Consider the following 27,652-nt stretch of genomic DNA (forward strand, 5'->3'; position numbering starts at 1 on the left):
AGCTCACACCCATAACACACCCCACCACACGGCAATGGGAGGCAGCGCTGTCCAGCTCCGACTCGACGGACCAGCTCAACCTGGTCAATCGAGCGAGAAGGGCAGCTAAGGCCGCTGGACTCCTGGACTGAGCGGATCACCCACTGCAGAGTGGAGGAGCTACCTACGCTCGCGTGCTTTATTAAAGTTTATTCTCTCTCTCTCTCTCGGAGGTCTTGCATAAAAAGCTTTCTTGTTCTGGTCACCAGTGGGCACCAACATCTGCACCCAATTAGGCCCCCCGAATAAAAGTAAAGCTAACGACAATCTTTTTATCTAGTGAGGGCAAGTGAGGACGGGGCTTATCTGCGCTTCCCTGTTGGTGGAGCAGAGTCACAGGGCTGTGCTATTGCCATTTCCACGAAAACAGGCACACTGCTGCCAGAGTTTTTTTTTTCCCCCCTTTTTACTTGCTACAGTGCCATGACAGTTGCTGTTGAGCTGAGTAACCAGTTGCTGTTGATTGCAGTGCAGAGAAACCGCAGTCGCAGCATTCGTGAATCCTGATATCGCAGTGATCGCAGTGCTGCGAAGCGCTATCAAATGAGCAAACTGAGGATGTGAGCAGCGTGGGAAGACATGTTTGGTGAGGGGACTTGATGGAGAGGCCACGACAGGAGGAATGTCACTACTTTTAACTAATTCAGGGGGCATACACTCAATCACTCAATGTGAACTCCAGATGTCGCAGTGCTTCTAGTGAGTGGCAAAGTGAAGTCAGTCACATGCAGAATCCTAGTTTGAGCTAGTTCGTGCTGTTACATTATATAGAAATGTTTTTTTAATAAACACTGTAGTGTTCATTAACCCTAGCTTCTGCACATCTGTTGGAAAACACCAAAAAGAAAACACCGCTTCACGAGCATTTAATAGTATGAAAAATGCCTTTGGGCTGCTTTTGAACTTATTTGCAGAATGCAAGGTTTTGTGACTGTTGCCCCACTTAATCACATTAATGCTCTAAACTAAAATATGCATGCTCCAATATTAAGACATATATGCTACAGACTGCTCTAGGATCAGAATGTACCTGCTCTAATCTGCTTCAGAATAAAGCTTTACCTGCTACAAAAATTGCTCAAAAATTACTTTGGGCATTCCCACTCCTGCACATATTTCTATGGGCCATTCGTTATTTCAATCCCAAAATTGGCCCTTGCCAAATAATTTTGACTTTACTGGTCAGTGCAGACATGCTTGCCGACCTAAATAGCATCATCATGACTTCAATGGCTGCAGCGTCTCTTGGCAGTGCTAGGGTACAATGAATGCGCCAGACACGTTATCTCCCACAGAAAATGCCGATTTTTAGCCTGCCTTTGGCAAATTTTGAAGCAAAAACAAGCTCACAATGAACTATTGCCATAGTTACCAGATTCTAATGCCCCCCTTTTTCAAAAAAATGGTCCAAAAATTTCCTGCTCGTTTAAATCAGGTATGAAAGCCAAAACCATGTTCGCAGCATTAGCAACAACCTACCATAGAGCCAGCATCATTGCCACAGTCATCACAAGGTGCAGGCAGAACAAGTCTGTGCATAGCATTGTGACAACAATGCACCCTTAATTACGAAAGCTAACTTTAAGACTATTTGGCATGCTAAGTGAGCGGCAGCATAGTCGCATCGTGTTTTTGGTGCTTTGGAGACGCATGTGCCGCAGGACGGACTGCCAAAGTGGTTAGTGCAACGTCAGCCTCATCCTGTTGGCAATTGTAGTGGAGTGGTTTGAGAAATGCAAAATATCAAATGCAATGGGGTTGAAGGAGGGCAACATGTCATGGTCCATAGACAGCGATAAAAAGCTGTCTGAAATCGATGACTATGGACATTAAAGAGGCCCCGAACCACTGTTTACCGAGGTGGAGAAAGGCATTTGAAGTGAAAATAGGCTATTTCAGAAATACTTTGCCATAAAAAGTACTTCAATGCGTTAAGCAGAAGTGGAGTTAATAGCAATCAAACACGGCCTCCGCTGTGCTCCTGTTCCTTCTTCAATGCCTTGCACTGAGAACGCTCCGCCTTCGAAATGTCACCGTGGCGCGCAGTTCAAATTTCATTTTGGATGTTAACGTAGACACCACGACTTCCGATTTTGGTGCCTACGCCGCGCTAAATGTAAGCCAAACGCGGTTGTCCTCATCGACCCGCAGTGCGCTTAGCCAGTGAACTCGTGGCGGCACCCCGTCTGCCGACTGCAGCGACCAATAGCAGCCGCGTATGGGAATGTGCTTAATTACGACATAAAGCACATAGCATAAAGCACACACAAAAGAGTGTGGATCATGGCTTCTGTTGTGAAGAGAGTGTTTGACAGAAAGGCGCCTTCGCGCTCCACTTGCAAGCTCCACGCGCCGCCTACGACAGCAAAACTTTGCTAAGATGTTCACAGCAGCGTATGCTACCCGCAGACTGCTATGTTATTTCACCAAGCCCGAGGGGTGGTTCAAAGTCCCTTTGAGTGTAAATAAATTTCCATTTTGTGAACGTAAGCTCTGCAGGTTTTCTATTACTTCCAATTGTCAGAATCAGAGGCATGCCATTTTTTTTAAAGATCGGGTCCCCATTAAATGTGGTGAATCTTATTTTCTACTGTGAAGTATGAAACCATAAAAAGTGGGTGGAAGTAAAATTTGGAGGTGCATTACAATCGTTTAAATACTGCCAAATGAGGCAGCAATGTGTTTGGGTGTTTTTTTTCTTTTTCTGCCTGTTCTATTAATTCGACCTGCCGAATAATTAGATCAATTTAGTTGGTCCCATCAAGGCTGAATTAGAAGTCGATAGCAATTTCATACACAGTGGGCAACGCTACTAAGGCTAGAGAGACTTCTTGCACTACTTGCATTTGCAACCGAAAAATTGTGCATCACATATGAAAGATATTGGTATGCGTCATTTAATTGAATGTAAAATTCTCATACTTTTATGTCACAATGTACGATGGTAATTACATGTAAAGCATCGCAGATCTGAATCTATTTACAACCGAACAAGCAGAGTGACAGATTTCTACGACCAGCAACCACAGCACACCGCTTGCGCTTGCAACCAGAACATAGTATGTTGCATATTGGAAGCACAAAGGTGCATAAATAATATGCCATTTGATGTAACCTTACGTCCACAAGTTCTAGCAGTAATATGAAGTAGTTATTCTGTAGAATCCATCATAAATCAAAAACAACTACACCGTCTGAGTGTGGGGCGAGACTTCTATAACCGCACTACTTCCGTAGCTACTGCAGCACTGCTTGCTAAGTGTGAAATGGGGTATAGTATTTCCTGCACAGCATCATACGAGTGTCCACTTTTAAACCAAATAACAAGTAATATTTAATCGATTTCATCCATGCAGAGCAGAGCCGCCCCCAATACAGTTATGATAAGTGTACTTTGTCTGGGCTCACTAATGCATGGGCGTCTTGCAAGATACAGACTCATCCTGTCTTATGAAAACATTTTGCAATATATTTATGGTGACTAATAAAAGGAAAGTCTCACGTCACGTACGGCAAAGATCTGCGTGCACCATATTCTTAATGTCAGATTCAATGTGACACATCAGTGCAACTATGGACAGTTATCGCATATTTACTGCCCATTCTGTAGGTGCACACAGGTGCTGAGAGAAAGTGCCCCCAAGTTTCATTATGTCTGCTTCTGCTGAGTTAGGTAACCAACATGCATTAAAAGTGGTACTGCCAATATGATCAATCAAGAATGCCGTGCCTCTAGCTAAGCATTCTGCTGACAAGATGCATCCCTGTCAGCGTTGTTTTTACTGCCACTGAACCAGGCAAGGCTAACAAATGGGACAAAAAAAAAAAAAAAAATGTGACTGATGCAATTCCAACAAGGAAAATTCATAACAAACAAGCATGAAATTTGCTGAACCTGCAGCATTAAAAATGCATAAGAAAGCTCTGTGCGCCATTTGTGTTAACGGCATGGTTTATTGTCATAATAGTTTAGCCTTAAGCAAGGCAGTCCTTGGTGTGCACACTTGGTCAGGTTTTGTGGGACCCACTGTGGCTGATGAATCGGCCTAGTCATTAATGGTAGGGTGAGACCCAGCAAGATACTCCTGCAGATGGTCCAGAACCACTGTGAAACAGCCTGCAGAGCCAATAAGCAGATAGGAAAGGTCTAGAGGACTGGCTAGTATGCTATGTGTGGAGTGTGCTTTCATTCAAAGCAGAGATGCAAGTCCACACTGTTGATGAATGAGCTAAGCTAAGTGAAGGTGAGACCAGCTTCACGGTATGTCAAGTAGATCTTCTCAATGGAGTTCACATAGGCAGCTGTACGAAGGTCCAACCCAAGGTTGTACTTCATGGCAGTGCGCATGATTTGCTGCATTAGAACAAGGAAGACATATGAGCATTCAATACATGTAATTGAAGGCACACATTTCAGAAGAACATAAATAAGTTTTATAAACCATATGTGTGTGCCTTTAGGTAGCTCTACAGTTATCAAAGCTTTACAAGTGCTGTACACAACAGGTTTTTTAAAAAATGTGAATTTGGCACAGAGTATCTTAAGTAAAATAAAAACTTCCAACAGTGACAACAGCTGCACAATTTCATACCTGCCAACTTAGCAACATGAAAATTTGGTAGACCGCCGCATGTGGGGGGGGGGGGGGGGCACGTGGTACACGTGCGCGACCGATGATACGCGACCGACTTAACAGGCGCACGTGGTACAACGTGCGCCTGTGAAGTCGGTCGCGTATCATCTCAGAAATACTTGCAGCTACTTCTTGGCTTTTGAGAGAGTCATCGATAGTTATCTATCATTCTCAAGTGAACTCAGAGAAACACAAAGAATAGTTAGGCATTCCTCACTTCACTTGACGACCTGACAAAGCCAACTGAAGCCTAGCGCACTCACAATCATAGAACGACTGCATTACTAAAAACACGTGAGCCAGCCTGAGACAAGCCAATCTGGAAAATCCAATATGGCAGCGCCAGCCGGTTGCTCGCGTACGTGGTAGTGCCAGCGGCCGCTACTTCGATTCAAGGTGCATGCTGGTGACTAACTGCTCTCGTGCTGCTTTCCCGCATGGTTATTTTATAGGGCGTAATAGGATTATAGTGATGGGGCGTAAAAATAAAAAAAAAAACAAGCTCTGTGCTGTGGCGGCCACGTTTCGGGAGATTTAAGGTCGCGTTCGTATAATCGGGAGATTATATGAAGTGTTCAAAATTCGGGAGGCTCCCGGACAATTCGGGAGAGTTGGCAGGTATGCAATTTTATAGAAACCATTCAATAACTTTCGCAATAACAAAATAACTGTGGAAAGAAAGACCCAGTTGTCTGCAAAAGGTAAGGTAAGGCACACAAACTCCTACTTACTCTGGCTGACCTTTCCATGGTGTAATCCAGACCAGAATGTACTATGTCCTTTTCTGATGCACCCTGTACAGTTTAAGCACAGAATATGAAAAACCTAAACATTCATGATATAGCCTAATATAGCCACTTATTGCTTTCTTTTTTCAAATTATTTTTTAGGAATTACAACGGTTAGAATCAGTAACACAAGTCTTAAAACATTGCTTATGCAGTGGCAGAACAGCCACTGGACCTTTTGGTGCAGGCAAAAATCTGATTTGGCGCAACGTCAAGCACTTTTTGAGCAGTGTTCAACATACATCTATATACCAGATATGGTCTCAATTTTAACTGAAATAGGCAGTTAATATAGCAGAGCCAGCTTTATGCACATCAATGAGGCATTCAGACTGAAAATTACCAAAGTAGTTTCATTATTACTATAAAAGCATTATATGACCAATTACGCGAAAATCCGTCGTAGTCGGCGTGACCAAAATATGGTACCAAAAATGGCCGATGGCGCAAAGTAGAGATGGGCAAAATGGCTCACTTCAGTGAGCGGCTTGGAGCGGCTCAGCTCACTGAAATGAACCGGTTCACTCAAACGTGTAACCTGTGTTATGCATATTCCATAGTTATCTGGCTTTGGAAAAAACGATATATGCATAATTTAATAACCGTGTTATAGGTATTTTCGCTACGTTTAGAGAATATATTTACATATTAAAAGTGTGAATTTTTAGTTGTAATGAAACTTTCTTTTCTTATATTGGGGATAAAATGCTTATGATACTGAACAGGCAGAATGCGATATACTTCTTTAAGAAAAAAAAAATATGCAACTTTATCGTCATTACGGAAGCTTGTCTGTTATTGTGGTAATTTAAAATCAACTTTAGTCAAAATAAGAAAACAAAATGATTGTACATTATCTTTCAACTTTATTCATTTATTCACATACATACGTTCACTATAATATGAGTGAGCTGTAACGCCATGCAAAATGAATGTAGAAATCATTTCTTGAAGTACAATACAAAAATCATACGAAAGATCCACAAAACTGCCGCACGTACCGTTCGGTTTTTTTTTTTTCGTTTTTTTTTTCTCTTGAGCACATGCGTGATACTGGCGATCATGCCATCATGCACCAGGACAAAAAAAAAACAACAAAAAAACAAGAAAAAAAACAAAAAAAAAACAAATGAAGTTCTATTACAACACAAGAGATCATTTGCCTCGTTTTAATGACGTGCTAATGATACACGCTCAGAAAATGCACTGAAGTGGATGTCATGGGTGACATTTCATGACTACACTAATTGGCACAAATGAAGACCAGGACGTAAACTGTACGTTCACCTGTTGTCTTTAAAGACACGGAAGACCATCTTCGACGTGTTATTGGGCCAGAGGTGCACGATGTGCGATTGGCGAGAGTCGTGAGACATTGTTCGAACAGCAGCAGGCAACGAACGGTACCACCCTTTGCCCAACTAAAGCTTCTTTACTTCTCCCCTCGGTGTCTTCGGGTGCCACACGATAGGACGCACAAAAATCAAAGGGACTGCTGCGCACACCATACACTGCGAGCGAGTACCAGTAGCGCGAGTCTGCCCACACCGGCCACCATTCGTCGGTCAGAAATCGAAACCTCGAAACCAAGCAGAAGACCCGGCTCTGACGGAACGGTTCGGCACAGCTCATTCAACGAGAGAGAACCGGCTTCCTCACTCCGAAAGAACCGCCGCTCACTTACTGAACCACGGCTCCCTCGCTCTTCAAAAGAGCGGCTCAAAAGATCCGGCTCACTCCTGAGCGCTCAGGAGCGAGCTGGATCTTTTGAGCCGCTCTTTTGAAGAGCGAGGGAGCCGTGGTTCAGTAAGTGAGCGGCGGTTCTTTCGTTCTTCAGCCGAAGGCGAGGGGGTGAAGGTGACTCTTGCGAGGAAGGGCGGGAGGGCAGTTGCTTTCTCGTACCACTAATAGATGGCGCGGAAGTCGCACCCAGCAGGAGACCCGGCTCTGACGGAACGCATTGGCATGGCTCAGTGAACACAACAGAACCGGCTCCCTTTCTCCAAAAGAACCGCCACTCACTTTTACTGAACCACGGCTCGCTCGCTCTTTAAAAAGAGCCGCTCACAAGATCCAGCTTGCTCCTGAGCGATTTATCTCTAGCGCAAAGAGTAAGAACATGTCAAAAAACGCTCGGATTGACGTCAAATTTCTCAGGGAGGTTCCTGTAACAAAGTAAATTAATGGCTTTGAAAGAAAAAAATTGGTACATTTTGGTCTTGGTGAGAATCAAACCTGGGCCTCCAGGGTGCGAGACAAGCACGCTTCCGTGACGCCACGGCAGCTCCACGGTTCTGGCTGACTAAAGTTGTGCCTAGTGCGTGCGTCATTGCACATGTCACGTCGCAGCCATCTGGCTAACTAAAGGTGTGACCTAGTGCATGCGTCATTGGACATGTGACAGCACAGCTAATGGGGGAGGAGGTGGCACCATTCATGAGTATAAAATGAGCGCATTCATGACCTTCCGGGGTCTACAAACGGTATACAGTCGAACCCATTTATAAAGAACTTGATAGTTCTGCGAAAAGTGGGCATTATATCAGTAGTTCATTATATATGGATTCGCCCTCAAAGACGCTCAAAAATTAACTGCACTGAAGCTGGCGTCAGCAGCACTTTGGTCTGAAAACCATATTTTCAGTGTCATTTTTATTTCCGGTGCGTTCCTGCACCTAACAGCAAACTTCTATTAGAAACGTTCATCTAAAGATTGAAATGCAGCATTACGCAGCTCTTTCAAAACGGTTACCGGTTTAGTTCACCTGTCATTTCGAAACTGCAAGCGCAGCCGCCATATTTATTCAAGAGCTTGCAATATATTTTACTACCAGCAGGACATGACTGTATCCTGCACATGAGAGCGAAGCGTTCTACTTGGGTGGACTTGGGAAAACACTGCGGCATGCCACCAGTCTGCGAAGGCATTACGACTGTGCGTCAGCCACACAAGATCCGTTAAATTAAGTTATCCATGTTGCTTCGGGCGAAAAAAAAACACAATGTTCGAAAGGTAAAACGTCACCATGAACCAATCAGCAATCGGCAACGCATAAACGAAGCACCGCCATACTGTGATCTCCTGGTAACGGCGTAGTAACCACCGACCCTTTACAACATCGCATGGCCGCAGTGCGTGATATAGCGTTCTCGCCAACTCGAGCTGCATCAAGAGGAATGCTTGAGCGGCCATTGTTCCCATAGTGGAAAGACATAGATGGTTGTTCCAAATTGTTGTAACAGGTGTAATGCATATCGTGCCGCACAGACGATTATGCGAATACGAGAGTGATGCTGTCGTGGCATTCAATATCGCACCAACGCACGCCAGCTGAACTCTTCTTGAAGTGTTCGCCTCGTGTAAAGTTGTCTTTACTTATGCCAAGCTTTGCGGATATGTTGGATCGTCAGAGAAAAGTGGCTGACCAACACAATCAGCAAAGAGGGTCAGCCGAGTACTTCTCAGTTGGCGACAAAGTGTATGTCAAGACTCTGAGAGGTGAAGTCGAATCTTGGCAGGAGAGAATCATCGAACAAGTTGTGAGCCCAGCTACATATCTTGTCAGAATAGGATACCATGTACGATTTACCCATGTCGACCACTTGCGACAAAGATGAACTGTTACGTCTAGCTCGCCTCGCGCTCAACTGCAAGACACAGAAGCCCCTGAAAACCTAAGGAGCTCTGACGATAAAACCTCGGACATCGAAACATCCTGCGAAGGAAACAGGGCAATTTCGAGTAGTGGCCTTGACGACCCCTCACTGGGGGCGCAGCCGGAAGCACGGAACCACCACCGTGACGCATTGCCGCTCAATGTTGGACAACGCGGAGGGGACCAGTTCACATCATCAGTCATGACGAGGTTGACGTAAACGAAGATGAGCCTGATCCAAGAATAACCAAAGGGGCAGTGTCAGCTAATGACCCAGGCACAGCACCACAGCCACAAAGAAGCAGGCGTACTCGACGACCTCTGGACAGATACGAGTCAGAAGACGTCAAGAAAAAGTCCAAGTAGATTAACAACCCTTTGTTTTTGTTAAGAAGGGAAGAGTGTTCTGTCCCACTAAAGCACCGGGCGCGTCACTGTGGCGTCGGAGCGTTGCTAGCGCGAGCTCTATATAAAGCGTGTTCAATGCGAATAAATAATCATTCTTCTTGGCACTAAACACCTGTTCCGACTCCTCTGTCTCTGCGGCGTTCGCCACGAACCACGTCTCGGACACGTCCGTCTGGGCGGCGCCCGAACCGTACACTGGCTCGGACGCATGTCTCGGCCGCGATAGAACACACGCCATGCTGTTTATGCTGTACGGGGCACGTCCGACGTGTGCCTTGAAAGCGCGCGACCACGCGTGACCTTCGTGGCTTCCGAAATCCGAGCGAGGCGGTCGCTAGCTCATACTGAAGGCCATATTATCGTCGCTGTAGGACTGGAGCGGGGAGCATGCTGCGGTGCGCCCAGTTTGGTCGTGCTTCTGTGCTTCAGCACTTCACGTGTGCCCTCTTTTTACCGTGACTGGGTTCGAAGCGTTCGTTGTAGCAGCACGGTAATTTAAAAAACACCTATTGTATCTGGAAGCAGTTTCTATAGGGAGGGTCGGAAAATCGTAAATGCACTGAAATGTGGTCATTATAACCGATAGATTGTTACATCTGGGATCGTAATAAGTGGGTTCGACTGTAATGCTTTCGCATTCCCACACATAAGCAGTCTTAAGTGTCTCTGCAGAATTTTCTTGAATAGAATAGCTTTCCATGAGCATACTTTGCACTAAAATGCTGCTTCTACGATTTAAACTTGCATAATGTGTTGCGCGTTCGGCACGCTTCAAACGAGCAAGAACAAAAATGTCAACTAGACCATGACCTAGTACGTGTGCAACTAAACCAAAGTTACAGTGAAGACATTGACAGGTTTCTTCTAATGTGCAGAACCTCTCCAGTATATATCTATAGCTCTGCCGTGGAACATGTGAAAGCTAATTAAATTACAAGCACGGAATATGCTCTTCTGATCATGCAGGGTTGCAAAGAAGGTCCAGACTCGTAAGCAAATTATACATATGTCAGCAGTTGAGCAGAAGTATTACAAGATATTTTTGAAGTGGCACTGCCAACAACTATGCTAAATAATGTGCGACCAAATATTATCGAAGGCTTCTTTTTGATTCGACATTCTCCTTGAGTGAGCTCCGTGCTACGCAGGTACGAGGAATACCGATCTGGCACAAACAAAAAGACAGCATGGAGGCGGTAACACTCGAACAACCACCAGAGAGAAATGCAACAAAAGCGTGAAAACAATGAAAGATAGCTAATGGAGAACCGACTGCATTGGCTATATCCGTGGCTAGGGGGAACAGATGGATGGCAAAAAAAAAAAAAAAAAGCTATGCTTTATGCTTTCAGCACAGTTCCATCTGTACCACATTACAAAGAACAGAAGAAAGAAATGTCACACTTCCAAGTACCAAGGTAAGGGTATAGAGTATGCTTACGGAGATTCTCTTCTGGAACGATTCACTTGGCATGATAGGAATACGGCCACCAGCCTTGCCAAATCTCCTTTCCAAGGATTCTTGTACACTCTCTGCAATACATGAGCACAAATAACAATTTTCCATTCACATCATCTTATGACTACCGTAAAATTCCGAGCAAGCGCCCCCCCCCTCAAGAAAGTCGAAATTACCGGCAAAGTTAGGGGGGCGCTATCCCGGAATGGCACCAAAATTCAAGATGGCAATGACAAAATTTTCCCGCCAAAAAAAAAAAAAAAAAAAAAACGCAGGGGGAATGGCTTTAAAATTTTATTGAACATGAACTTTATTAAGCCAAAGATTTGTTAGTGGTGTTTATCACTCTCAAAACCATCGAAAGAACTACAGAAAGAGCGCATCGACGCTGCACCGACGCGTCGCCGCGACCGGCGAAACGAACAGTGGTTATCCAGCTTCTATTACAGGCAAAATTATGTCCGCTAGAGTAAAGTGACGCGTAATGTTCACTTTATTAATAACCATGTCCACGGTGAAACGTTTAGCACTAATGAGAGTTCCGATACAAGTCAAGCTCAGCTGCAGTGCATGGCTACCGACAGCGGACAGCGAATCGCGGCTCGGCCATGCTCGCATCGTAGCTGGTGGCACCGCAAATATCAGCATGTTTTCTTCATCGTGTGAAATTATTGCGAGGAGAGGGTAAAGTGGCAACGATGGTAACAAAACATTGCTGCTTAGGAGCGTCAGCGGTTCGTTCTGAAGCGCCGTCGGCTACAGATTCGAAGTGAACTGGAAAAGGCCTAGCGACGATATCGGTGGCGAGTGATTAGCAGTGGTGAAGCTGCCAGCGACGCCGAAGTGTAGCCGCGACCACTCCTCTGGCGCCGAGTGGTCACGTCGCTGTGCCGCAGGGTAATCCTTTGTGCCGTGTGAGAGGCAGATCTCGCTGTCGGCCGGCGGTCTGTGAACTACAGACCGCCAGCCGCAGTTCGCCCCGATGCGCACGTGTGCCCACTGGTGCGCCTAAAGTCCCTAGAAAAAAATATCTAGGGACCTTAGGGGTACCGGGTGCGACCATGATTCGATGAAATGGCTCATCGGGGCACCCCAATGCGCACCAGTGCGATTTGCTGAATTTGCCATTATTTTTGTGGACTTGATGTGGCAGGCCAGTCACTGCTTTTGTGTATCTTGCTACAAAAACACAATCAAAGCTAGTATTTACCATTTCTCATGTTTCTAACGAAACAAACTGAGCTGTTTCAACTGAGCTATTTATAAACTTCCGAGAAAACCTGAATGTCACGGTCAATTTCTTGTCACTCATAATGTGACTGAGTATACATCAACTTTCTACACACGTGCCTCAAATAAGTACAGTAAAAGCTCGATGATACGATCACGGCTAATACGAATTTCCGGATGATACAAATTTTTCTGTGGTCCCGGCCCAGCCCCGATACTTTGCAACGTGCTAGAGAACGGTTGTTATGAATCGATTTCCGGCCTGCGTCGGTTGATACAAATAAACGCCGCCCCCACCGACGGCCGCGAAAGAGAACAGCGCGCAGTCACGCGCTTTCTCCCGTTCTCTTTTGGTGCGGAGGCGCGGATGTGGCGCCAGACAGCGCGGACTCCGCGACTGGGCGCGAAGAGTTTGAAGCGGTGGCGCCCCTTTTGTACTTTCCCTCCTTTTCGGCGGCTGCTCATCGGACGGAGTGGCTGCTGTGCTTCGGGCCGCATTCTTTGTGTTTGCGCCATTTTACCTAGTCGCAGCGAGCTATGCCTACCGAGATAGGATTGTCTACCGAGATAGAAGGACATTAGAGACTTTTTCTTCAAGAAATAAATGCTTTTTACGTACATGTGCCTGAGTGAGTTCACCTCTGACTTTAATTTAGCTACAGTCGAATCTCGTTAATTCGAACACGCTTATTTCGAACATACCGCGCACCGACAATGCTCTTAGCAGCGCGCCAAATCACGCGGCGGCGCCTCCGACCGGCATTGCTCCGACACCGCCGTAGAGCAAAAGCTCAGGAGAGACCCCTCAATGCCACGCGCGAAGGAATGAGGAACCCGCGGCGGAAATTTCACCCTCTCTCAAATTGCAAGGTCGCTGTTTCTGCATCGCGCCGGAACAAGCGTGTAGGTGCCGACTAGTGTGTTCTAGACAACCGTATTCTAGCACACACTAGTGCCGACGTCTCAGCCACGCGGATAAAATGGCAGTGAACCCTCCTCTATGCTTCCTCTATTTTTTAGTCGCATGTTGACCTTGCACGCTGCGGCAGCAGCGCAGAGGGAAGCAGCGGCGGAGGTGCAGTCGGGCCAACGAAACTGCCCACGCCCGCACACGCTCGCTTCCCGATAACGGCAGAAAACGAAACTTCAAGGAGTGGCTAAAATAAGCTGGCGCCAGCACGGTGGCGGGCGCACACGGAGTCGAAGGTGAGAAAGCTACGAGGGAGTTGAGAGGGAGGGAGGGAGGGCGAGGGGAGCCACAGAAGCGGCGGAGTTGACGCGGCCAAATCCGCTTCCCTGCCGCCCTCCTCCCTCACCTTCGACGGTCTCCGCGCGCACCCGTGTGCCCGCGCCGCCCGCTCCCTGAAGCTTCGTTTTCTGCCGTTATCGGGAAGCGACCGTTAGCCAGCCTGGGCAGTTTCATGGCCCGCGCTTGCTATGCGCTTGCTCGCCGCGATATTTCACGACTCGCACCGTTCGTGCATCGTGCTATGGTGCACGAATACTTTAAAAATATGTCCTTTTAATTCGAACAAATTTTCGGGCCCCTTCGAGTTCGAATTATCGAGATTCGACTGTAGTTTTAATTGTTTCGATGATACAAATTTCGGCTAATACGAATATTTTTCGTGACCCCATGAGATTCGTACCATCGAGCTTTCACTGCAAGTAAATTTCATAGCCCATATCATTATGACTATCATAGGTTATGGTCAAGCTGCAGTAATCCTGTACTTTTACTGTGTCAGCTGTTAAAAGCTTATACTGTATATGCTTCGCTGCATGTCCTGCTGCACCTCCAACCTTTAGGTCTCCTGCACCTCAGGTGCATGCAGGCTACTTTAGAAGAACAGTAAGGTCAACAATAATCATCATAAAATGTGCAAACATAACTGTTTTACTTCAAGAGCAACAGTCAAACACTGCAAACTCTCATGTATCTTTGCACACTGCAAATCATGTATGCTAGGGCACAATACACTTCAGTGTGCTTGCACCACAGATAACTTGCAAATAAGAGCAGACAAAGGAGACAAGCTTTAAAAATAAGACAATTCTCACCCAAGAGGTGGTAGTTGGACTCCCTTTCATACTTAAAGAGAAGCCTGCCATAGCTGACATGATTCAAGTTTTTGAGCCACTCAAAGTAGCTGACTGTCACACCTCCGGCATTGATGTATAAATCGGGAATGACCAGAATGTTGCGCTCCATGAGAATCTTGTCTGCAGCAGGAGTCGTGGGTCCATTGGCTGCTTCAGCAATAATCTGACAGAGGATGGTAAAATCAGTTCACAGACAGCACAAGCGAGGATTTGCAACGGGTACACCAGCTTTTATGTTCATGCTGAAGGACAGAACAGACAATGTATTATCTTTTGAGTACTAAAAGAATGCAACTTTCTGTTTTGAGGACTTTGAATTGTACAAACAGACTACTAAGGCTTGCCTTAGTACAGTACAGTAAAACTTCGTTAATACATAGTTGGCGGGAAACGTGGATCAGGTACGCACTACGCGATGTATTAACCAACAATGGGGACCTAGGGGACCAACAATAGTGGCCATAGACTTCCCGGTCAAAAAAACGTGACACACACGCAGACGAGTTGTATTTGCGAGCAGGCAGCAGAAAATCTGATTTTCACTTGCCGCCATAGCAGCCTTGCAGAGACGACGGCATCCTCAAACTTAGCAAGGCCGCGAGCCAGTTTCTCCATCAGTCCCCACTTCTCTGCGAACACCCTCATGATGGTCAACTCACTAGCCGCATCGAATACAGAAGGACCATGATCCACACCATGCACGACGACATGGAAGCGCTAGAAGTTATGGGAGCAGGAAACACGTCATGGATACCATGTTTTGACATCACTATCGATAGCGACTGCAGTCCGGAAAAGGTCCGTGTGACGCAATTTCGCTATCTATGGTCTGTACGCACAACATTTTGCTAATGCCACATTTGTACACGCTGAAAAATGAAGTAAATATCATGCACTAACCATTTGGCACGCATTAATCGACTACACAGTTTAAGCAGTCAGCCAATACATTAGGTTCAATGGCGACAGGGCGGGATATTTATCACGACTATATTTAAACCTGAATTCCTTATTGGATACGTATTAATGAGTTTTGACTGTAGTAGAGTTTATTTTTTTTTTTCCCCAATTGCTGGCTAAACACTTTTTTCCCCCCTGTTTTGCCAAGTACTTCACAAGGACCTCATCATATTGCAAGGACTGTCTTGTTAGGGCAGCTACTTTTGGGGCATTATTGAAAGCTAACCATTGAAACCATCCATACCCGCAATTTCCCCGCATGCCCAATTTCTTCTGTGGGGATCTAGGTGCCGTCCCGTGCGTCATCCCCCAGCTTGCGCGTGTTGCTTAGCTCAATCTTTGGTAACTGCCGCCCAAGTGGCAACATGGCGGACACGGCCAGCGTGTCGGAGCTAATTTCCTGCACAATAGTGCTTCTCCTTGGGACGCACTCTAATTGGCCGCCCAAGTGGCGGCCCCCGGGTGGACTCTTCCCCCGAGCTCTTTTCCGTTGAGCACTTTATCTCAGCAGCAGATGCGCAAAGGCCCGCTACGAGTTGGTTACATGAAACCTCTGCTCACACTACGTGGCCTGCTACCCGGTTAGCCCTAGTGCAGCGGGTGCGCATACTCAGTCTTGCAGTGGGCCTTTGCCTGTAAGTGCAGTGACTCTCACACTGTGTTGGGTTAATAAATCCATGTTTATTGATGTTTTGATCCTGAAGCCTTCTCTGCGTCATATTGGAGAGTCAACGAACTCTTCCGTAGTGCCTTTGTGTGTTGTGGAGTAAAGGGGCGTCATGCCCTTTCCTGATCGTCGCTCGTCGAATGAGCCTCGTGCAAACCAAACTCCACACTTCAGAAGATGTAAGAAAATTTTAAACAATATCCAGGTCTGCGAGCTTCCTCAGCCATAAGTGTACGAACAACGGCAACAATGACAACCGAGAGGAATAGCGCGATGAAAAAAAACTGAACTCAAAACACGTACACCTTCAGCAGCAAGAAAAGCAAGTTTTTTTTTAACCATGAGTAAAACATTAAAAATGTCGGCAAACTCTGACAGGCTTCTGCAAAACCTACAATATGCACACATGTTCTTGTTTGTTTGTCTTTTTTTCTTTTTTTAATTCTACATTCAAGTGCATCCCAACTACTAGTACCATTTTAGGAGTGGTGGTAGCTTCCAGGATGATGATCATAATGATGGTGTTAGCCAACTATGGCGTGCTTTAGGTTTTGGTTTTATTGCTACCAAGGCATCATCAAGAGAAAGAAGCTTTCATTCTTATGCTTAATTTGACCCAGGCTTGGCGCAGTTTCCTGCTAAAGTGACATTTTGGAGCAGGATTTTGGAGCACAAAAGACTGCTCTTTGCACAATTTGGTGCAATTGGCACAGCTATTTCACCACTGCAGCGCTGAGTAAGGCCACCCCTCACCTACAATGTTACTACACATAGCCAGCGTAGTAAATGACAGACGAATAATTCAGTGGCGATTCATCGGTAAAAGTGAGAGAAATGCATTAGCATTACGTCACAGCTATTTGAGGTAACGGATCCACGATTTAAACCGCATTCATCACAATGCAAAGTGTTGTTCAGGAGCTCACTCGACAAACGCCCTGCCTCTTCAAGGAGCAAAGTGCAACTGACGGTGGTCCGGAGCAGACCACCACCCTCGGTTTCCTTTCTTCTCGTTCATTGCATAGCAAGGGTCTTGAATCTGGTAGCTTTGATGCTTTCAGGTAGCACGTATGGGTTCATTGACAAGTTGTCTTCACCCAAAAAGTTCACATACTACACGACGCCTGCAGCAGATAGGATGTGCTACATCCAACTGCCATGGCCGTGAGTGGTGGCACTGGCTAACACTCCCAGGATTAGCTCTAGTAAGAGACAAATACCTCCAGAAAGTGGACGGGAAAATGGCACACTACGCTGTCCGTGTCATTGTTTGTTGGCTACTTATGATTTGACTACCATATTTACACAATTGTAAGTCGTCCCCCCATATGTGTGTCGGAAAAAAAAAAGGGGGGGGGGGGGCATACCCGTGGACGCATTCCACTACGAAAATTTCTTAGTAAAACGTGGCCGGCAGCTAAGTCGAACGCATCAAACGAAGAGCTACAGAGATAGAGAAATATGTGAGTGGTGTCACCTCTTACATGAACTATTAATACTCCCTGGAAGCGCCGCCGTTCTGAGGATCAGTGCCGCCACGATTGGAACAGAGGCCCTTCCATCAACTATAGACACCCCCATGAGTGCTGTGTGCACTGTAAAACTCTTTAAATTGTTAAATAGCCCTTCCAAACAAACGCGCAGAATAGCTGAACGCTGCGGGTAAAGCCATAGAGAAATCATAAAATTCTAACCACGTCCTAGTGCCCCCGATAACACGTTTGCCTCATTTTTATTGGCAGTGCCATGTTTTGCTTTCGATTGTAAGTCAACCCCCCCCCCCCTCCCCCCACTTCAGATTTTCAAATTTTAAGAAAGAGGTCGACTTACAATCGTTCAAATACGATAATAAAAAATCGCGCCCCTCGTTTTCCTTTCTTCTCGTTTATATGTACATAATATACATGTATGCTCTTTCAAGCTCTCTGATCCCCTCTCTACCTCTACCACGTGACCGGCTTCCCACACTTCACACACCACACACACTTTTCCCACTGAGCACTCCCAACGCTAACGCATTTTAAAAATTTTTTTTTTTTTTGTGGGACTGAAATGTTACATGAATGTTTGAGGTCCCATTAAATTATTAAATAAGAAATACCAGTCATTACCTTGCACTTAAACTTGTTGGCATTATTCTTGGTGATTATCTTCTCGAGCGCAGCTGGCACAAATATGTCACAATCTTCATAAATGAGGTTCTCACCCTTGTAAGGCTCAGCACCAGGAAAGCCATTGATTGTGCCATTGTTCTGAGCAGAGAACAAGATCAAAACGTTACATTCATGCTGTTGTATGTGTAGGAAAGGAGATTGCCTCTAGGCACAGATTCTCTTGTGACAAACACGAAATACTATTGATGTTACCTTAGGGTGGTCAGGCAGTCAAGTGACCTTGAACACCTACATAAGTCTCACACTTCCATATTCTTCCTACCACAACCTTTCACTGCAACACTCATGTCAACATTATTTATAGAAATACAACATACAACGCTCAATCCGAATGTCTACAAATAAGATTGACATTTCAGGAGCACACATACAGATACAAAGAAAGCATAGCAGCATGAACTAGTACAGCACAAAGAGAAAAAAAAATGCAATCTTTACATTTGAACACACTAAGCCAGCAACAAGTACCTTTATACAAATACAAGAATTCCATCCCTGTTCAATTTGGCAAACAAAAACAGCTTCACTGACTGCCACCAAGACTCAGCATGGTGAATTTCTGTGAACAAAAATTAAGAATTTATCAGGAAAAAAGATTGTGTTAAAAACTTGTACTGTAATGCCAATTTCATGCTATACAAAAGCATTTTTGCTTCGTAACAGCATATATGGCTGATCAGAGCAGTTCTCTTGACATATGATTATACGTATTGCTCAATATGGTACTGCTTCAACACCACAGTGGGAAGCAGTCTAAGCACATTGTAAACACTATATTTGCTTGGCATGAAAGTAATGCACAGGTTAGCCAGCAGTACTTTCTTTCAGTCATAGACAAAGCTACATTTTTGTTTTAGCTGTACATCTCACTCTGTAGTGCACACAGCATCATGACATATATGCTGCCATGTTTTGTATGTTGGTGTGAAGCCACCAACCACATGCTGAACCATGTAAACTACAAGGAACCAAACTTCTTGGATTAAAAACGCTCACTCATACACATATTATGATGCGGTAATTGGAATTTTAAAGTTTTAGAAAGTGTACAATCAAACACACCAACAAACCGATACAAACTTTCCTTCACTGGAAGTTAGGCTACTGTTAACACTTCAAGTGTGCAAAATACATGTTTTATGGCACCTATGTTGCTTTCCAAATGCCAAATTTGTAAAGCTTGCTTTGAAAAAGCCAGCAAGTTCATATTTGAATCTGTGGTGCAGCTAAGATGAGCTGATTTTAGCACAGCAAAAATGCTATGATATATGAAAGGGATTTCGTAATAGTAGTACTAAACATGATTTCTTCCTAAAAAGCCACATTCCAGAGATTTTAGTCACTAACTGGCAAAGTTAAACAAAAGGAGCATGCAAATTTCCAAGCCAATATGTTGATCAGGAATGTCCTTGTTGAGCCACTTAAGAAGTGCAGACAGCATTTCAGAATGGTATACACTGCTGCCACATTTTCACCAGCTTTTCCAAAACTAAGGCGCATTAACCACTAACATGGTGTCAACAATAATTGAACGAAAACAAGCGGGCCACAGCTGTTCTGCTACTTAGAATGCCATGGCATCAGCAAAGGTTGCTCAAATGTACACCCTAAATGAGATAGTGATGTCACACAATATGTGTCACAAGGTAGAAAATGTCACTTAAAGAGTCCCCACAACACCTCTTATAGAAAGTTAAGATTGTGTCTGGTATTTAAACAGTACCTCCTCGGATCCTCATGAATCTTTTCCAACAAAAAGTTTCTGAATACGCCTTATATGAACAGTCATTGTAAAGAACATGCTGCCATGCCCTTGCACCCTTCCCTCCTTTGCATTTAACTGTTAAAGCTGCACTAAGAGCTGTTCTGCCATGCTCGCACAGAATGATGCCCCCATGCTTTGCCCATCACCACAGTGAGTTTACATATCAGCATGACCTTGAGAAGGTCACACTGTGACCTTCATATACCCATTCTTCCAATCCCCCATCTCTCAAAGGTCATATCAGTGCAGAGCTATTTCTTTATCACTAAATGGTGCCACTGCCTTATCAGTGATGAGATTTCTTCACTTTAGCTTCTGCTGGAGGCACTACTCAATTGCGACATCTAAGACTTGTGGCCGATGGCCGTTATGCTTAAATGTGCATAGGAGTGTAAAGGGAAGTAAAAGAAGTTTTTAAAAGGTGAAGGAAAATGCCGATCTTTTAACCAAAACTACAACGTAAGCTAACTGCTGCAAATGCAGGAATAATATTAGGCTCAGATATTTATGACAGGATTTTCTAACTAAGCAGCTTTGTTTACGATTTTAAGAAAGTGTTGCTGAGCCCCATTAAGGTGTAAGGAAATCGCAGCCACTATGAACCAATTCCATAATGGCCTCGGCAACCAGCTCGATAATATTACAGGACCGCCTGTTAGACTAGTTGGTCCAACATAGTTACTTTCAGATATTTCGATAATATTAAGCTATTTTATTTAGTGACTGAGAAGTAGCTTCAATGCTTAGTAACTTCAAATGGTACTTGGCCATGAGTTGCCCTAAAAAACTGCCCTGGATTCTTATTCGTACATCTACATCATACCGTTCCCAACACTAATGAAAATTGCTCTTTAACATTGCTCTGGATTCCATTTGGCTGCTCCAATTATCCAATAGTGCCCCATCATAAAAGATATGTGCAAAGGATTGAAAAGTTTCTCACCCACATGAAACACTGCGAACTGAGATCGTAATCTACATATGTAAAAATTAGGGAGAAATTTAAAAATGTAAAATATGAGTTAAGTATGCTTCAGTGTAGCAGTATTTCTTGTCTTAAATATGTGATGTCCCACTAGAGAGGAACACTCTTTCATACAACAATTTAGTGCAGGGTCTAGGGTTATCATGACTGCCATTGTCAGATGTCACCTGCACATACATGGTGCTGGTGTACTGTAGTTTCTGCATACACACCAAGCCGAATTGCTAGTGAGATAATGAAACATTCTATTATCATTCATAAATATAATCCCCAAAAACATGAATCATGAGAGGCTCTTCTGGTCAAAACCAATTGCTTCAAAAATATCAACTCATAAATTCAAAAGAAAGCAAAGAAACACCCAACTTTTGCCATCTAAACTTAGGCCAAAGTTTAGGCCAAAGTTTAGTGAAGGGCCAAAAATATACACAACAAATATCAATTCAGGCGTACTGACAGTACTGAATGATAAATCCTTACAATTTTCCACTCTTCAATCTCCTTTGGATCAATTCCGTTAGGATTGAATATGGAGCCATCCACTTCCTGGATGCCAATGCATCGAGCACCAGCTCTTGTTAAGTAGCGTGTGCAATGAAGTCCGACATTTCCAAGACCCTATAAGAAAGAGTTGCACCTTGTGAACACCAGCACAAAGCACACAAGTAAATAGTGCATTCAAGGCACCTGTTTGCCGATATTTTCTTTAAAAAAAAAGCAGGCTCAAGTCACCCCTCGTCTTATAGAGCGGTCCTTTGCAGAACGCAAGTCGCCGCCTGGCAACCTGCGATGTGCATGCTGACAAACACATAGCCAAAGCAGTGTCCATATCCAAATAACAGTGTTGCTGGCATTCTTTTTTTTTCTTGTCGCTGTGTCTTGTGTGCTCTTCCGATCAACCTCAAGCGCGATTTGTTTTTTATTTTTTGTCTGGTGAGCAATGAATAGCGGCATGAAGAGACAGTTTTCAGTGGCGTTCAGTTGTAGACATTGCCAAAGCAAATGGCAACATGGCTACTCAGCGCCAGTTTGGCATTTCTGAAAAAAGTGCGCGATATTGGCGTGCACAAAAAGGGGAAAAGTGTCAGCATGCAACCCACATAAAGTGTCATTTCATGAGCGTCGTGCAGTACATCCACAGCTTGAGGACACACTTGTGGGCTTCGTGTGTGGCGCTCGCTATCGGTGGCAGTACCACTGTGAAAATAAACGCTTTTCGGTGAATTTTTTAACATTTTTTCCTTTTTTTTTTCACTTCAAAGTAAGGGGTGGGTGAACCGATATTCCCACTCAACCTATATTCTGGTTCATACAGTATTTTGACACACCACATTAAAGCCACAGAGGTGCATTAAGACATTCCTACCTGAACAATGAATGTCTTTCCACCCCAGCCAGGGGTTGTTCCAATCATGCTCATGAAGCTTGCTTCATTGATGAAGTTGTCGATCCCATGGAAGACTCCCTAAAGAGGTAAAACACAGAAAACAGTTGCACATGCCTCCGCATGAAAGAGCCAAACCTGAGGCTTGTCACCCAGACAGTGAAGAGAACTTACACGGCCAGTGGCAGATACCCTGCCATGAATGCCGCCTTGGTTGATAGGTTTACCGGTGATGCAGGCATGAGAGTTCAAATCACTATGCCCTGACAAAGGAAAAAATAAGACCCAAGTAAGCTGGCTCAAAAAGAGATCGGTCATAAAAATAAGACTCGCTTATACAATCTGACAATTCAAGCCAACACAAAAAATAAATAAATATGTCAACTTTAATAAATGGCACGATATGAGTAACCATAACAGTAATGTTAGCAAATAAGGTAGCAATGCCTTGAAACACAGTACTTAACCAAAATGGTGCTGTATAATAATTATAGCTATTATAATCAGAACTCCAAAAAACTACTAAAATTACTACAAAAGCCAACTTCCCCACTGTGTGCATATGCTTGCAGTGAAGCCAACTGACAAGTTAAAATTCCGTAAGCAGGCTTTCCCACACACATCTCACTTGCCCTAACCAAGATCAATCGATCAATCAATTGATCAATCAATCGATCAATCAATCAATCTTCTATTATTTCACAAAAAGCTCTTACAGATAGAGCTGTACAGAAGGGCGTCCCATAGTAAAAACTGAATTGGGACCTCCTGTTCATGGTTCACATAAAAGTTACAAAGGCAAGAACGGTAGCTGAATCAGTACAATTACAAAAATGATAAATAATGATATACAGATATAAGTAAATGAAGATATATTAATAGATCACAATGTATCCGCAGTAAGTAATGTAGTGAAACTAAGTAAAACTAACATGGTAATGCTCATCATGCAAATAATCTCTTTATATCAAATGGTAAGATAGTCGCGTTCCCGCTAGTAGCACCGTTAAAGCTGAGTCAGGCGTTTTCAAAGCTTGGACAGTGCAAGGAACAGAAGGTAGCAGGAATTAGGTCACCGACCCACATGGTGACATTTTATTGTGATAGCAATTATATGGACACTTCAACCGCATTTCTGCCGTCACCGTCGCCGTGAGGTTCCCTATAGATAAAAGCTTCGCCGCGCGCCATATGCCCAAGCGGAAGCGTGCGGGGACGCGCGCTATCACGGAGAGCGAACGCACTCAATCTCCCACGCGCAAGCAAGGAAGCGGGAAGCCAGCGCCGGAGGGAGTGGGGGGGGGGGGGCGGGGGCACACTTCTACTCTGCCAACAACCGCGCTCGTCGCTCGCCCACACCATGTCTTATCTCCACACGGCTCTGACCTTCATGCGCCGTGCATTCGCCGCTCAGTTTCCGTTGAAGCGATAGACCACACGTACCTTCGCCCGCTGCAGCGTAATGCGCTTGCTGCCGGCGTTTTGACAGTCGTTGTCTGCAGTCATTCAGTGTGATCTATTCATGTTTGTGCGCGCTCACACCACGCTTGTTCATTCAGTTACTAATAGTCGGGCCCCATTTTCCAACGCACGCTACACATGCAATGCTGCCCGGATCGGCAGTGCAGCGCTACAGGTGTGTCCCTTCGCACGCGCTGCCCACGGGAAGCGCTTCTCATCAACACCAACGTTTCACACGCGCCTTCTCGTGGTCATCGAGTCTCTCTTCATGTCCGTCTACTTACACCGCAGCACACCTGCTTACTTAATCAGCTCATGTTTACTACAATTCATATTGCTACCAAAGCCGCTCATCTTACTTCGTATGACATTGCTGTGTTGCTATCGCATTCATTGCTTCGCCCTTAGGGCGAAACTGTGACATTTCTTATTACGATTCTAGCCCGAGGTCCGCTATCTTGGTTAGGTCAAAGAAGCTGTGTGGAGAAGTGCACTTGCAGGTTTTGCATATCCATACATGATACAGTTAAATTCAGATTGATTAGGCAGAAAGAACACAATGCTCCAAGGTAACAGAAAAGCTGTACAAGCTCTAAGCAAATAAAAATAGCTGCTAGGTTTCTACATCCCATAGATGCATTGTGGGCTATGCAGGATGTTAAGTGGAGGGCTCTATATTATTTCTGACCTCCTGAAATACTTTATGAGCACCTAAATGTGTAGGTATGCAAGTGTACTCACATTCTTCCCCATCAAAATGCCACTGCCTCAGCCCATATTAAGCCCCACAACTCGGCACAGAAATAATGAGAGTAATGCTACTATTCAAGTGATGTCAGTTCCTACCGATGGTTTGAGAGTAGGTGTCAGCAATCCAGCTCATTTCTCTTTCACCAGTCCCCATATCAGGTGCTGGCACATCAACTCCGGGACCTAAAGGTAGAATGATATATGTACAGTCTATAAAACAGTATTTGTGAGGAAAGAAAACTGCCATTTTTTTTATGTAATAGTCTACAAGTAATTAAGCCAGTGACACACTGGTCACAGCGAGTCAATTAGTAAGACATAATTCACAGAAAGAATAAAAAAAGAACTCTACCTTGTTCATATTCTCCATGTCTATTTCACAATTCACTCAGAACAAAATGATCACAAGGAAGGAGCTTCACATTTTAAAAGGTGTCTTATCAAGCATGTGTACTAAACACACAATGCATTACAAGTTTGTTAACGGAGTAGGAAATAAAATGTGAATGAACAGGGCAAAGCACACGCGAGCACCATGCCAGACTTTTTTTTTTTTTTTTTTTTAATAGAGTACACAGCACATGGGCAATGTGCTCCAAGAATATCTAACAAGACACCAGCTAATGTAACCTTTACATACAAGTTGTGTAATTCAATGCACCGGCTTACCAATCCAAAGTGCATCACGAAAAAGGTTTACCAACTGAGAATTTCACGACAAAGTATAAAACCCACCTAAAAAGCCCTTTTTCGCCAGTTGTAGAGCGAAATTTCGAGTGATTTTCTCAAGCTCAAACTCGCTGAACTCCCTGGGGTTGATCTTCAGTCCTGCTTTGCCACCCCCAAAGGGAACATCCACCACGGCACACTTGAAAGTCATCAGGGCAGACAGAGCCTTGACTTCATCTAGGCTCACATCTAAGCTGTACCGAATACCTGCAAAGAGGTGAAACATACGTAACAAATTTGTTAATGTTCAGACAGCAGAAATGAACGTTCTAGCAAAATACATTTGCAAAGGAAGTGAGAACTACTACAGTTAAATAAAACACTTCGTCTCCTTTATTTGTCAAATATTTATCTAGAGGCAGTCATTACTTACAATGAAGCAGTATCAGCTGATTAAGGGTGAAAAAGAAAGAAATCTATGAAAAGCAGCATTCACAATTTTAAAGGCGGCATCAGGATATTGCTGCACTTGACTATTCTAACTATCAGAGCAAACTAATACAAGCCTGCTTTTGAAAGTTTGACTATGGTAATGAAACTAGTTATGAGCAAATGCATGTGAACTGTGAACTTCTGCTGAAGTCATGTACGGCATATATGCAGGTTAACACATCACTACAAATATTCAGCTTCAATTTCAATTGCTGCACAGAAAACAAAGCAAAATTTGACAGTGACTGTTGTTAATCACAGCCGATACTGGGTTATGACATACAACAATGTACCCTGTATTTTTTTTTTTTTTGCAACAACTATTTAGCATATATCAAAATGACCTTGTTAAGGGCCATGACTGTGGGATTGCCGTTTAACGCCGTGCGTAAAACGAGCTAAGAGTGAAGTCTCTACTAATGAAAATTACCACAGAAAATATTAGCAGACTGCGGCACCCAATTTATCCTCCGACCCGCAAGCAAGGTAGAGCACTTAAATAACGGATAGAAAAAAAAAAAAGATTTAAAAAAAAAAACGAGCTTTTGTTGGCCGTTTTCCGAATTAAAACACGTGTGTAGCTCATGGAGGCGTTGGTCTGTCAGGAAGGAGTGGACCTTGACGACCTAGAGCTACCGACGCAGAGGGTCATTTGATGATAAAGAACGCAGTTGACCTCCACATGATAACGAAAATTGAAAGGGAAATTGTTTGAAGAGTAAAAGTCTCAACGGGAATGGCTTCCTTTGTCATTTAGCTGGTGAAGTGGCTATCCATCACGGTGCTGTCCCGTTGATAGAAAGCAACTAAAGATAAAGAGAAGGCGTTTAAGAGCATGCGCCGAGAGGGTAACTTTCTGAGCACCTGCATGGGTTGCACAGGCCGTGCTCTCTGGCTTCGAAAACGTGCGCAGCATATATATTATATTTTTTTTTCGAGTGGTTCCCATAGCCCTCGCTAAATCCAGCTTGAAACAGGTGGCCGAACAGCGGTCCCGTCCGGAAACCCGTTGGAGCTGGACCAAACGAGTCACGCGCGCTCCAGGGCCGCCTGCGTATGCGGCGTATGCGCATACCGCGGCGTTCCATGCATAGTCGCGCCCTTCGGGAAAGGAGAAACCTACCTCCTTTGCAGGGCGTCCGGTGATGACTGTGCTGTGCCCGCCACCCGTTGATCATAACGTATTCCCCGTTGTCCCTCTTCAAAGGGAAGGACACCTCAAGCACCGCATGGCAAGGTCCGAGAAGGGCGAGATACCCGCGAACCTTCTTGCGCTTCTCCTCCAGACTAAGCTTCCCTTTAAACTCCTCCACTAATTTGTCCTCAACAACTTGCCAGCCTCGATGGTAGAAGTACTCGACCATGTGGAAAAACGACGGATCCTCCGATTCCTCCACGTATTGAAGGTGTTCGGGCATCTTGTGGTCCGAGTAACTCCGCCTCTGGTATTGTGAAACCATGGGCGCGATCGCAGACTTCACGGTCTTCCGACATATTCCTGCTTGGCCGTACACGTTCGCAAGTTGCCTCAATGTGACTGCTCCGCACCTCAGCATCTTGAAAGTGGTTGCCTCCGGTCACTGCGAACTGAAATCTCTCACACTAAAAAAAAAGTAGCTAAGAGGGTCTCACTCCTCTACCCATACAGACCTAACTTTCACTTTTAGGGCAGGGCTTGGCAACTGGATACGATTAGTGCGAATCCAAATATATACCTCATTAAATATACAAAGGCACGGCAGCGCCAAAACGGCCAAGTGTTAAAACAAACTCTCAGGACTGAATTATTTTTACGGATGTCTTAAAGAATTTAAATAACACTTGTTTTTTTACATAAAAATACATTTGAACTGACCAAATTATATAATCTGTGAAATAATACTACTTGTTTTCTACAACAAAGCGCGCGCGATTTAAAGGGACTGACAACCGATATTAATGGACCCAGTTTTTTATGGCGCAACGAAAAGCTCACCCTCGGTAGTGTTTACACCTGCATCGGTTACTTCCAAAAGTGCGTGGATATTT

The 27,652-nt window shown here is 44.5% G+C and overlaps 1 protein-coding gene across 1 annotated transcript; it reads right to left on the reverse strand.

Annotated features, from left to right (window-relative positions):
• Positions 1 to 3,980: 3,980 nt before the first annotated feature.
• LOC119436480 (glutamate dehydrogenase, mitochondrial) lies at positions 3,981 to 27,319 on the reverse strand. The gene is made up of 11 exons (XM_037703334.2): positions 26,748 to 27,319; positions 25,199 to 25,399; positions 24,560 to 24,646; positions 22,427 to 22,515; positions 22,235 to 22,333; positions 21,349 to 21,486; positions 18,056 to 18,196; positions 14,276 to 14,480; positions 10,967 to 11,058; positions 5,405 to 5,467; positions 3,981 to 4,393 (listed from the first exon to the last, which is right to left on the reverse strand). Exons 1-11 carry the CDS (start codon positions 27,178 to 27,180, stop codon positions 4,274 to 4,276), a joined length of 1,668 nt encoding a protein of 555 aa, XP_037559262.1. The 5' UTR covers positions 27,181 to 27,319; the 3' UTR covers positions 3,981 to 4,273.
• Positions 27,320 to 27,652: the final 333 nt, after the last annotated feature.

The sequence above is a fragment of the Dermacentor silvarum genome, chromosome 1 (assembly GCF_013339745.2).
Source record: "Dermacentor silvarum isolate Dsil-2018 chromosome 1, BIME_Dsil_1.4, whole genome shotgun sequence".
Classification (NCBI taxonomy): Eukaryota; Metazoa; Arthropoda; class Arachnida; order Ixodida; family Ixodidae; genus Dermacentor; species Dermacentor silvarum.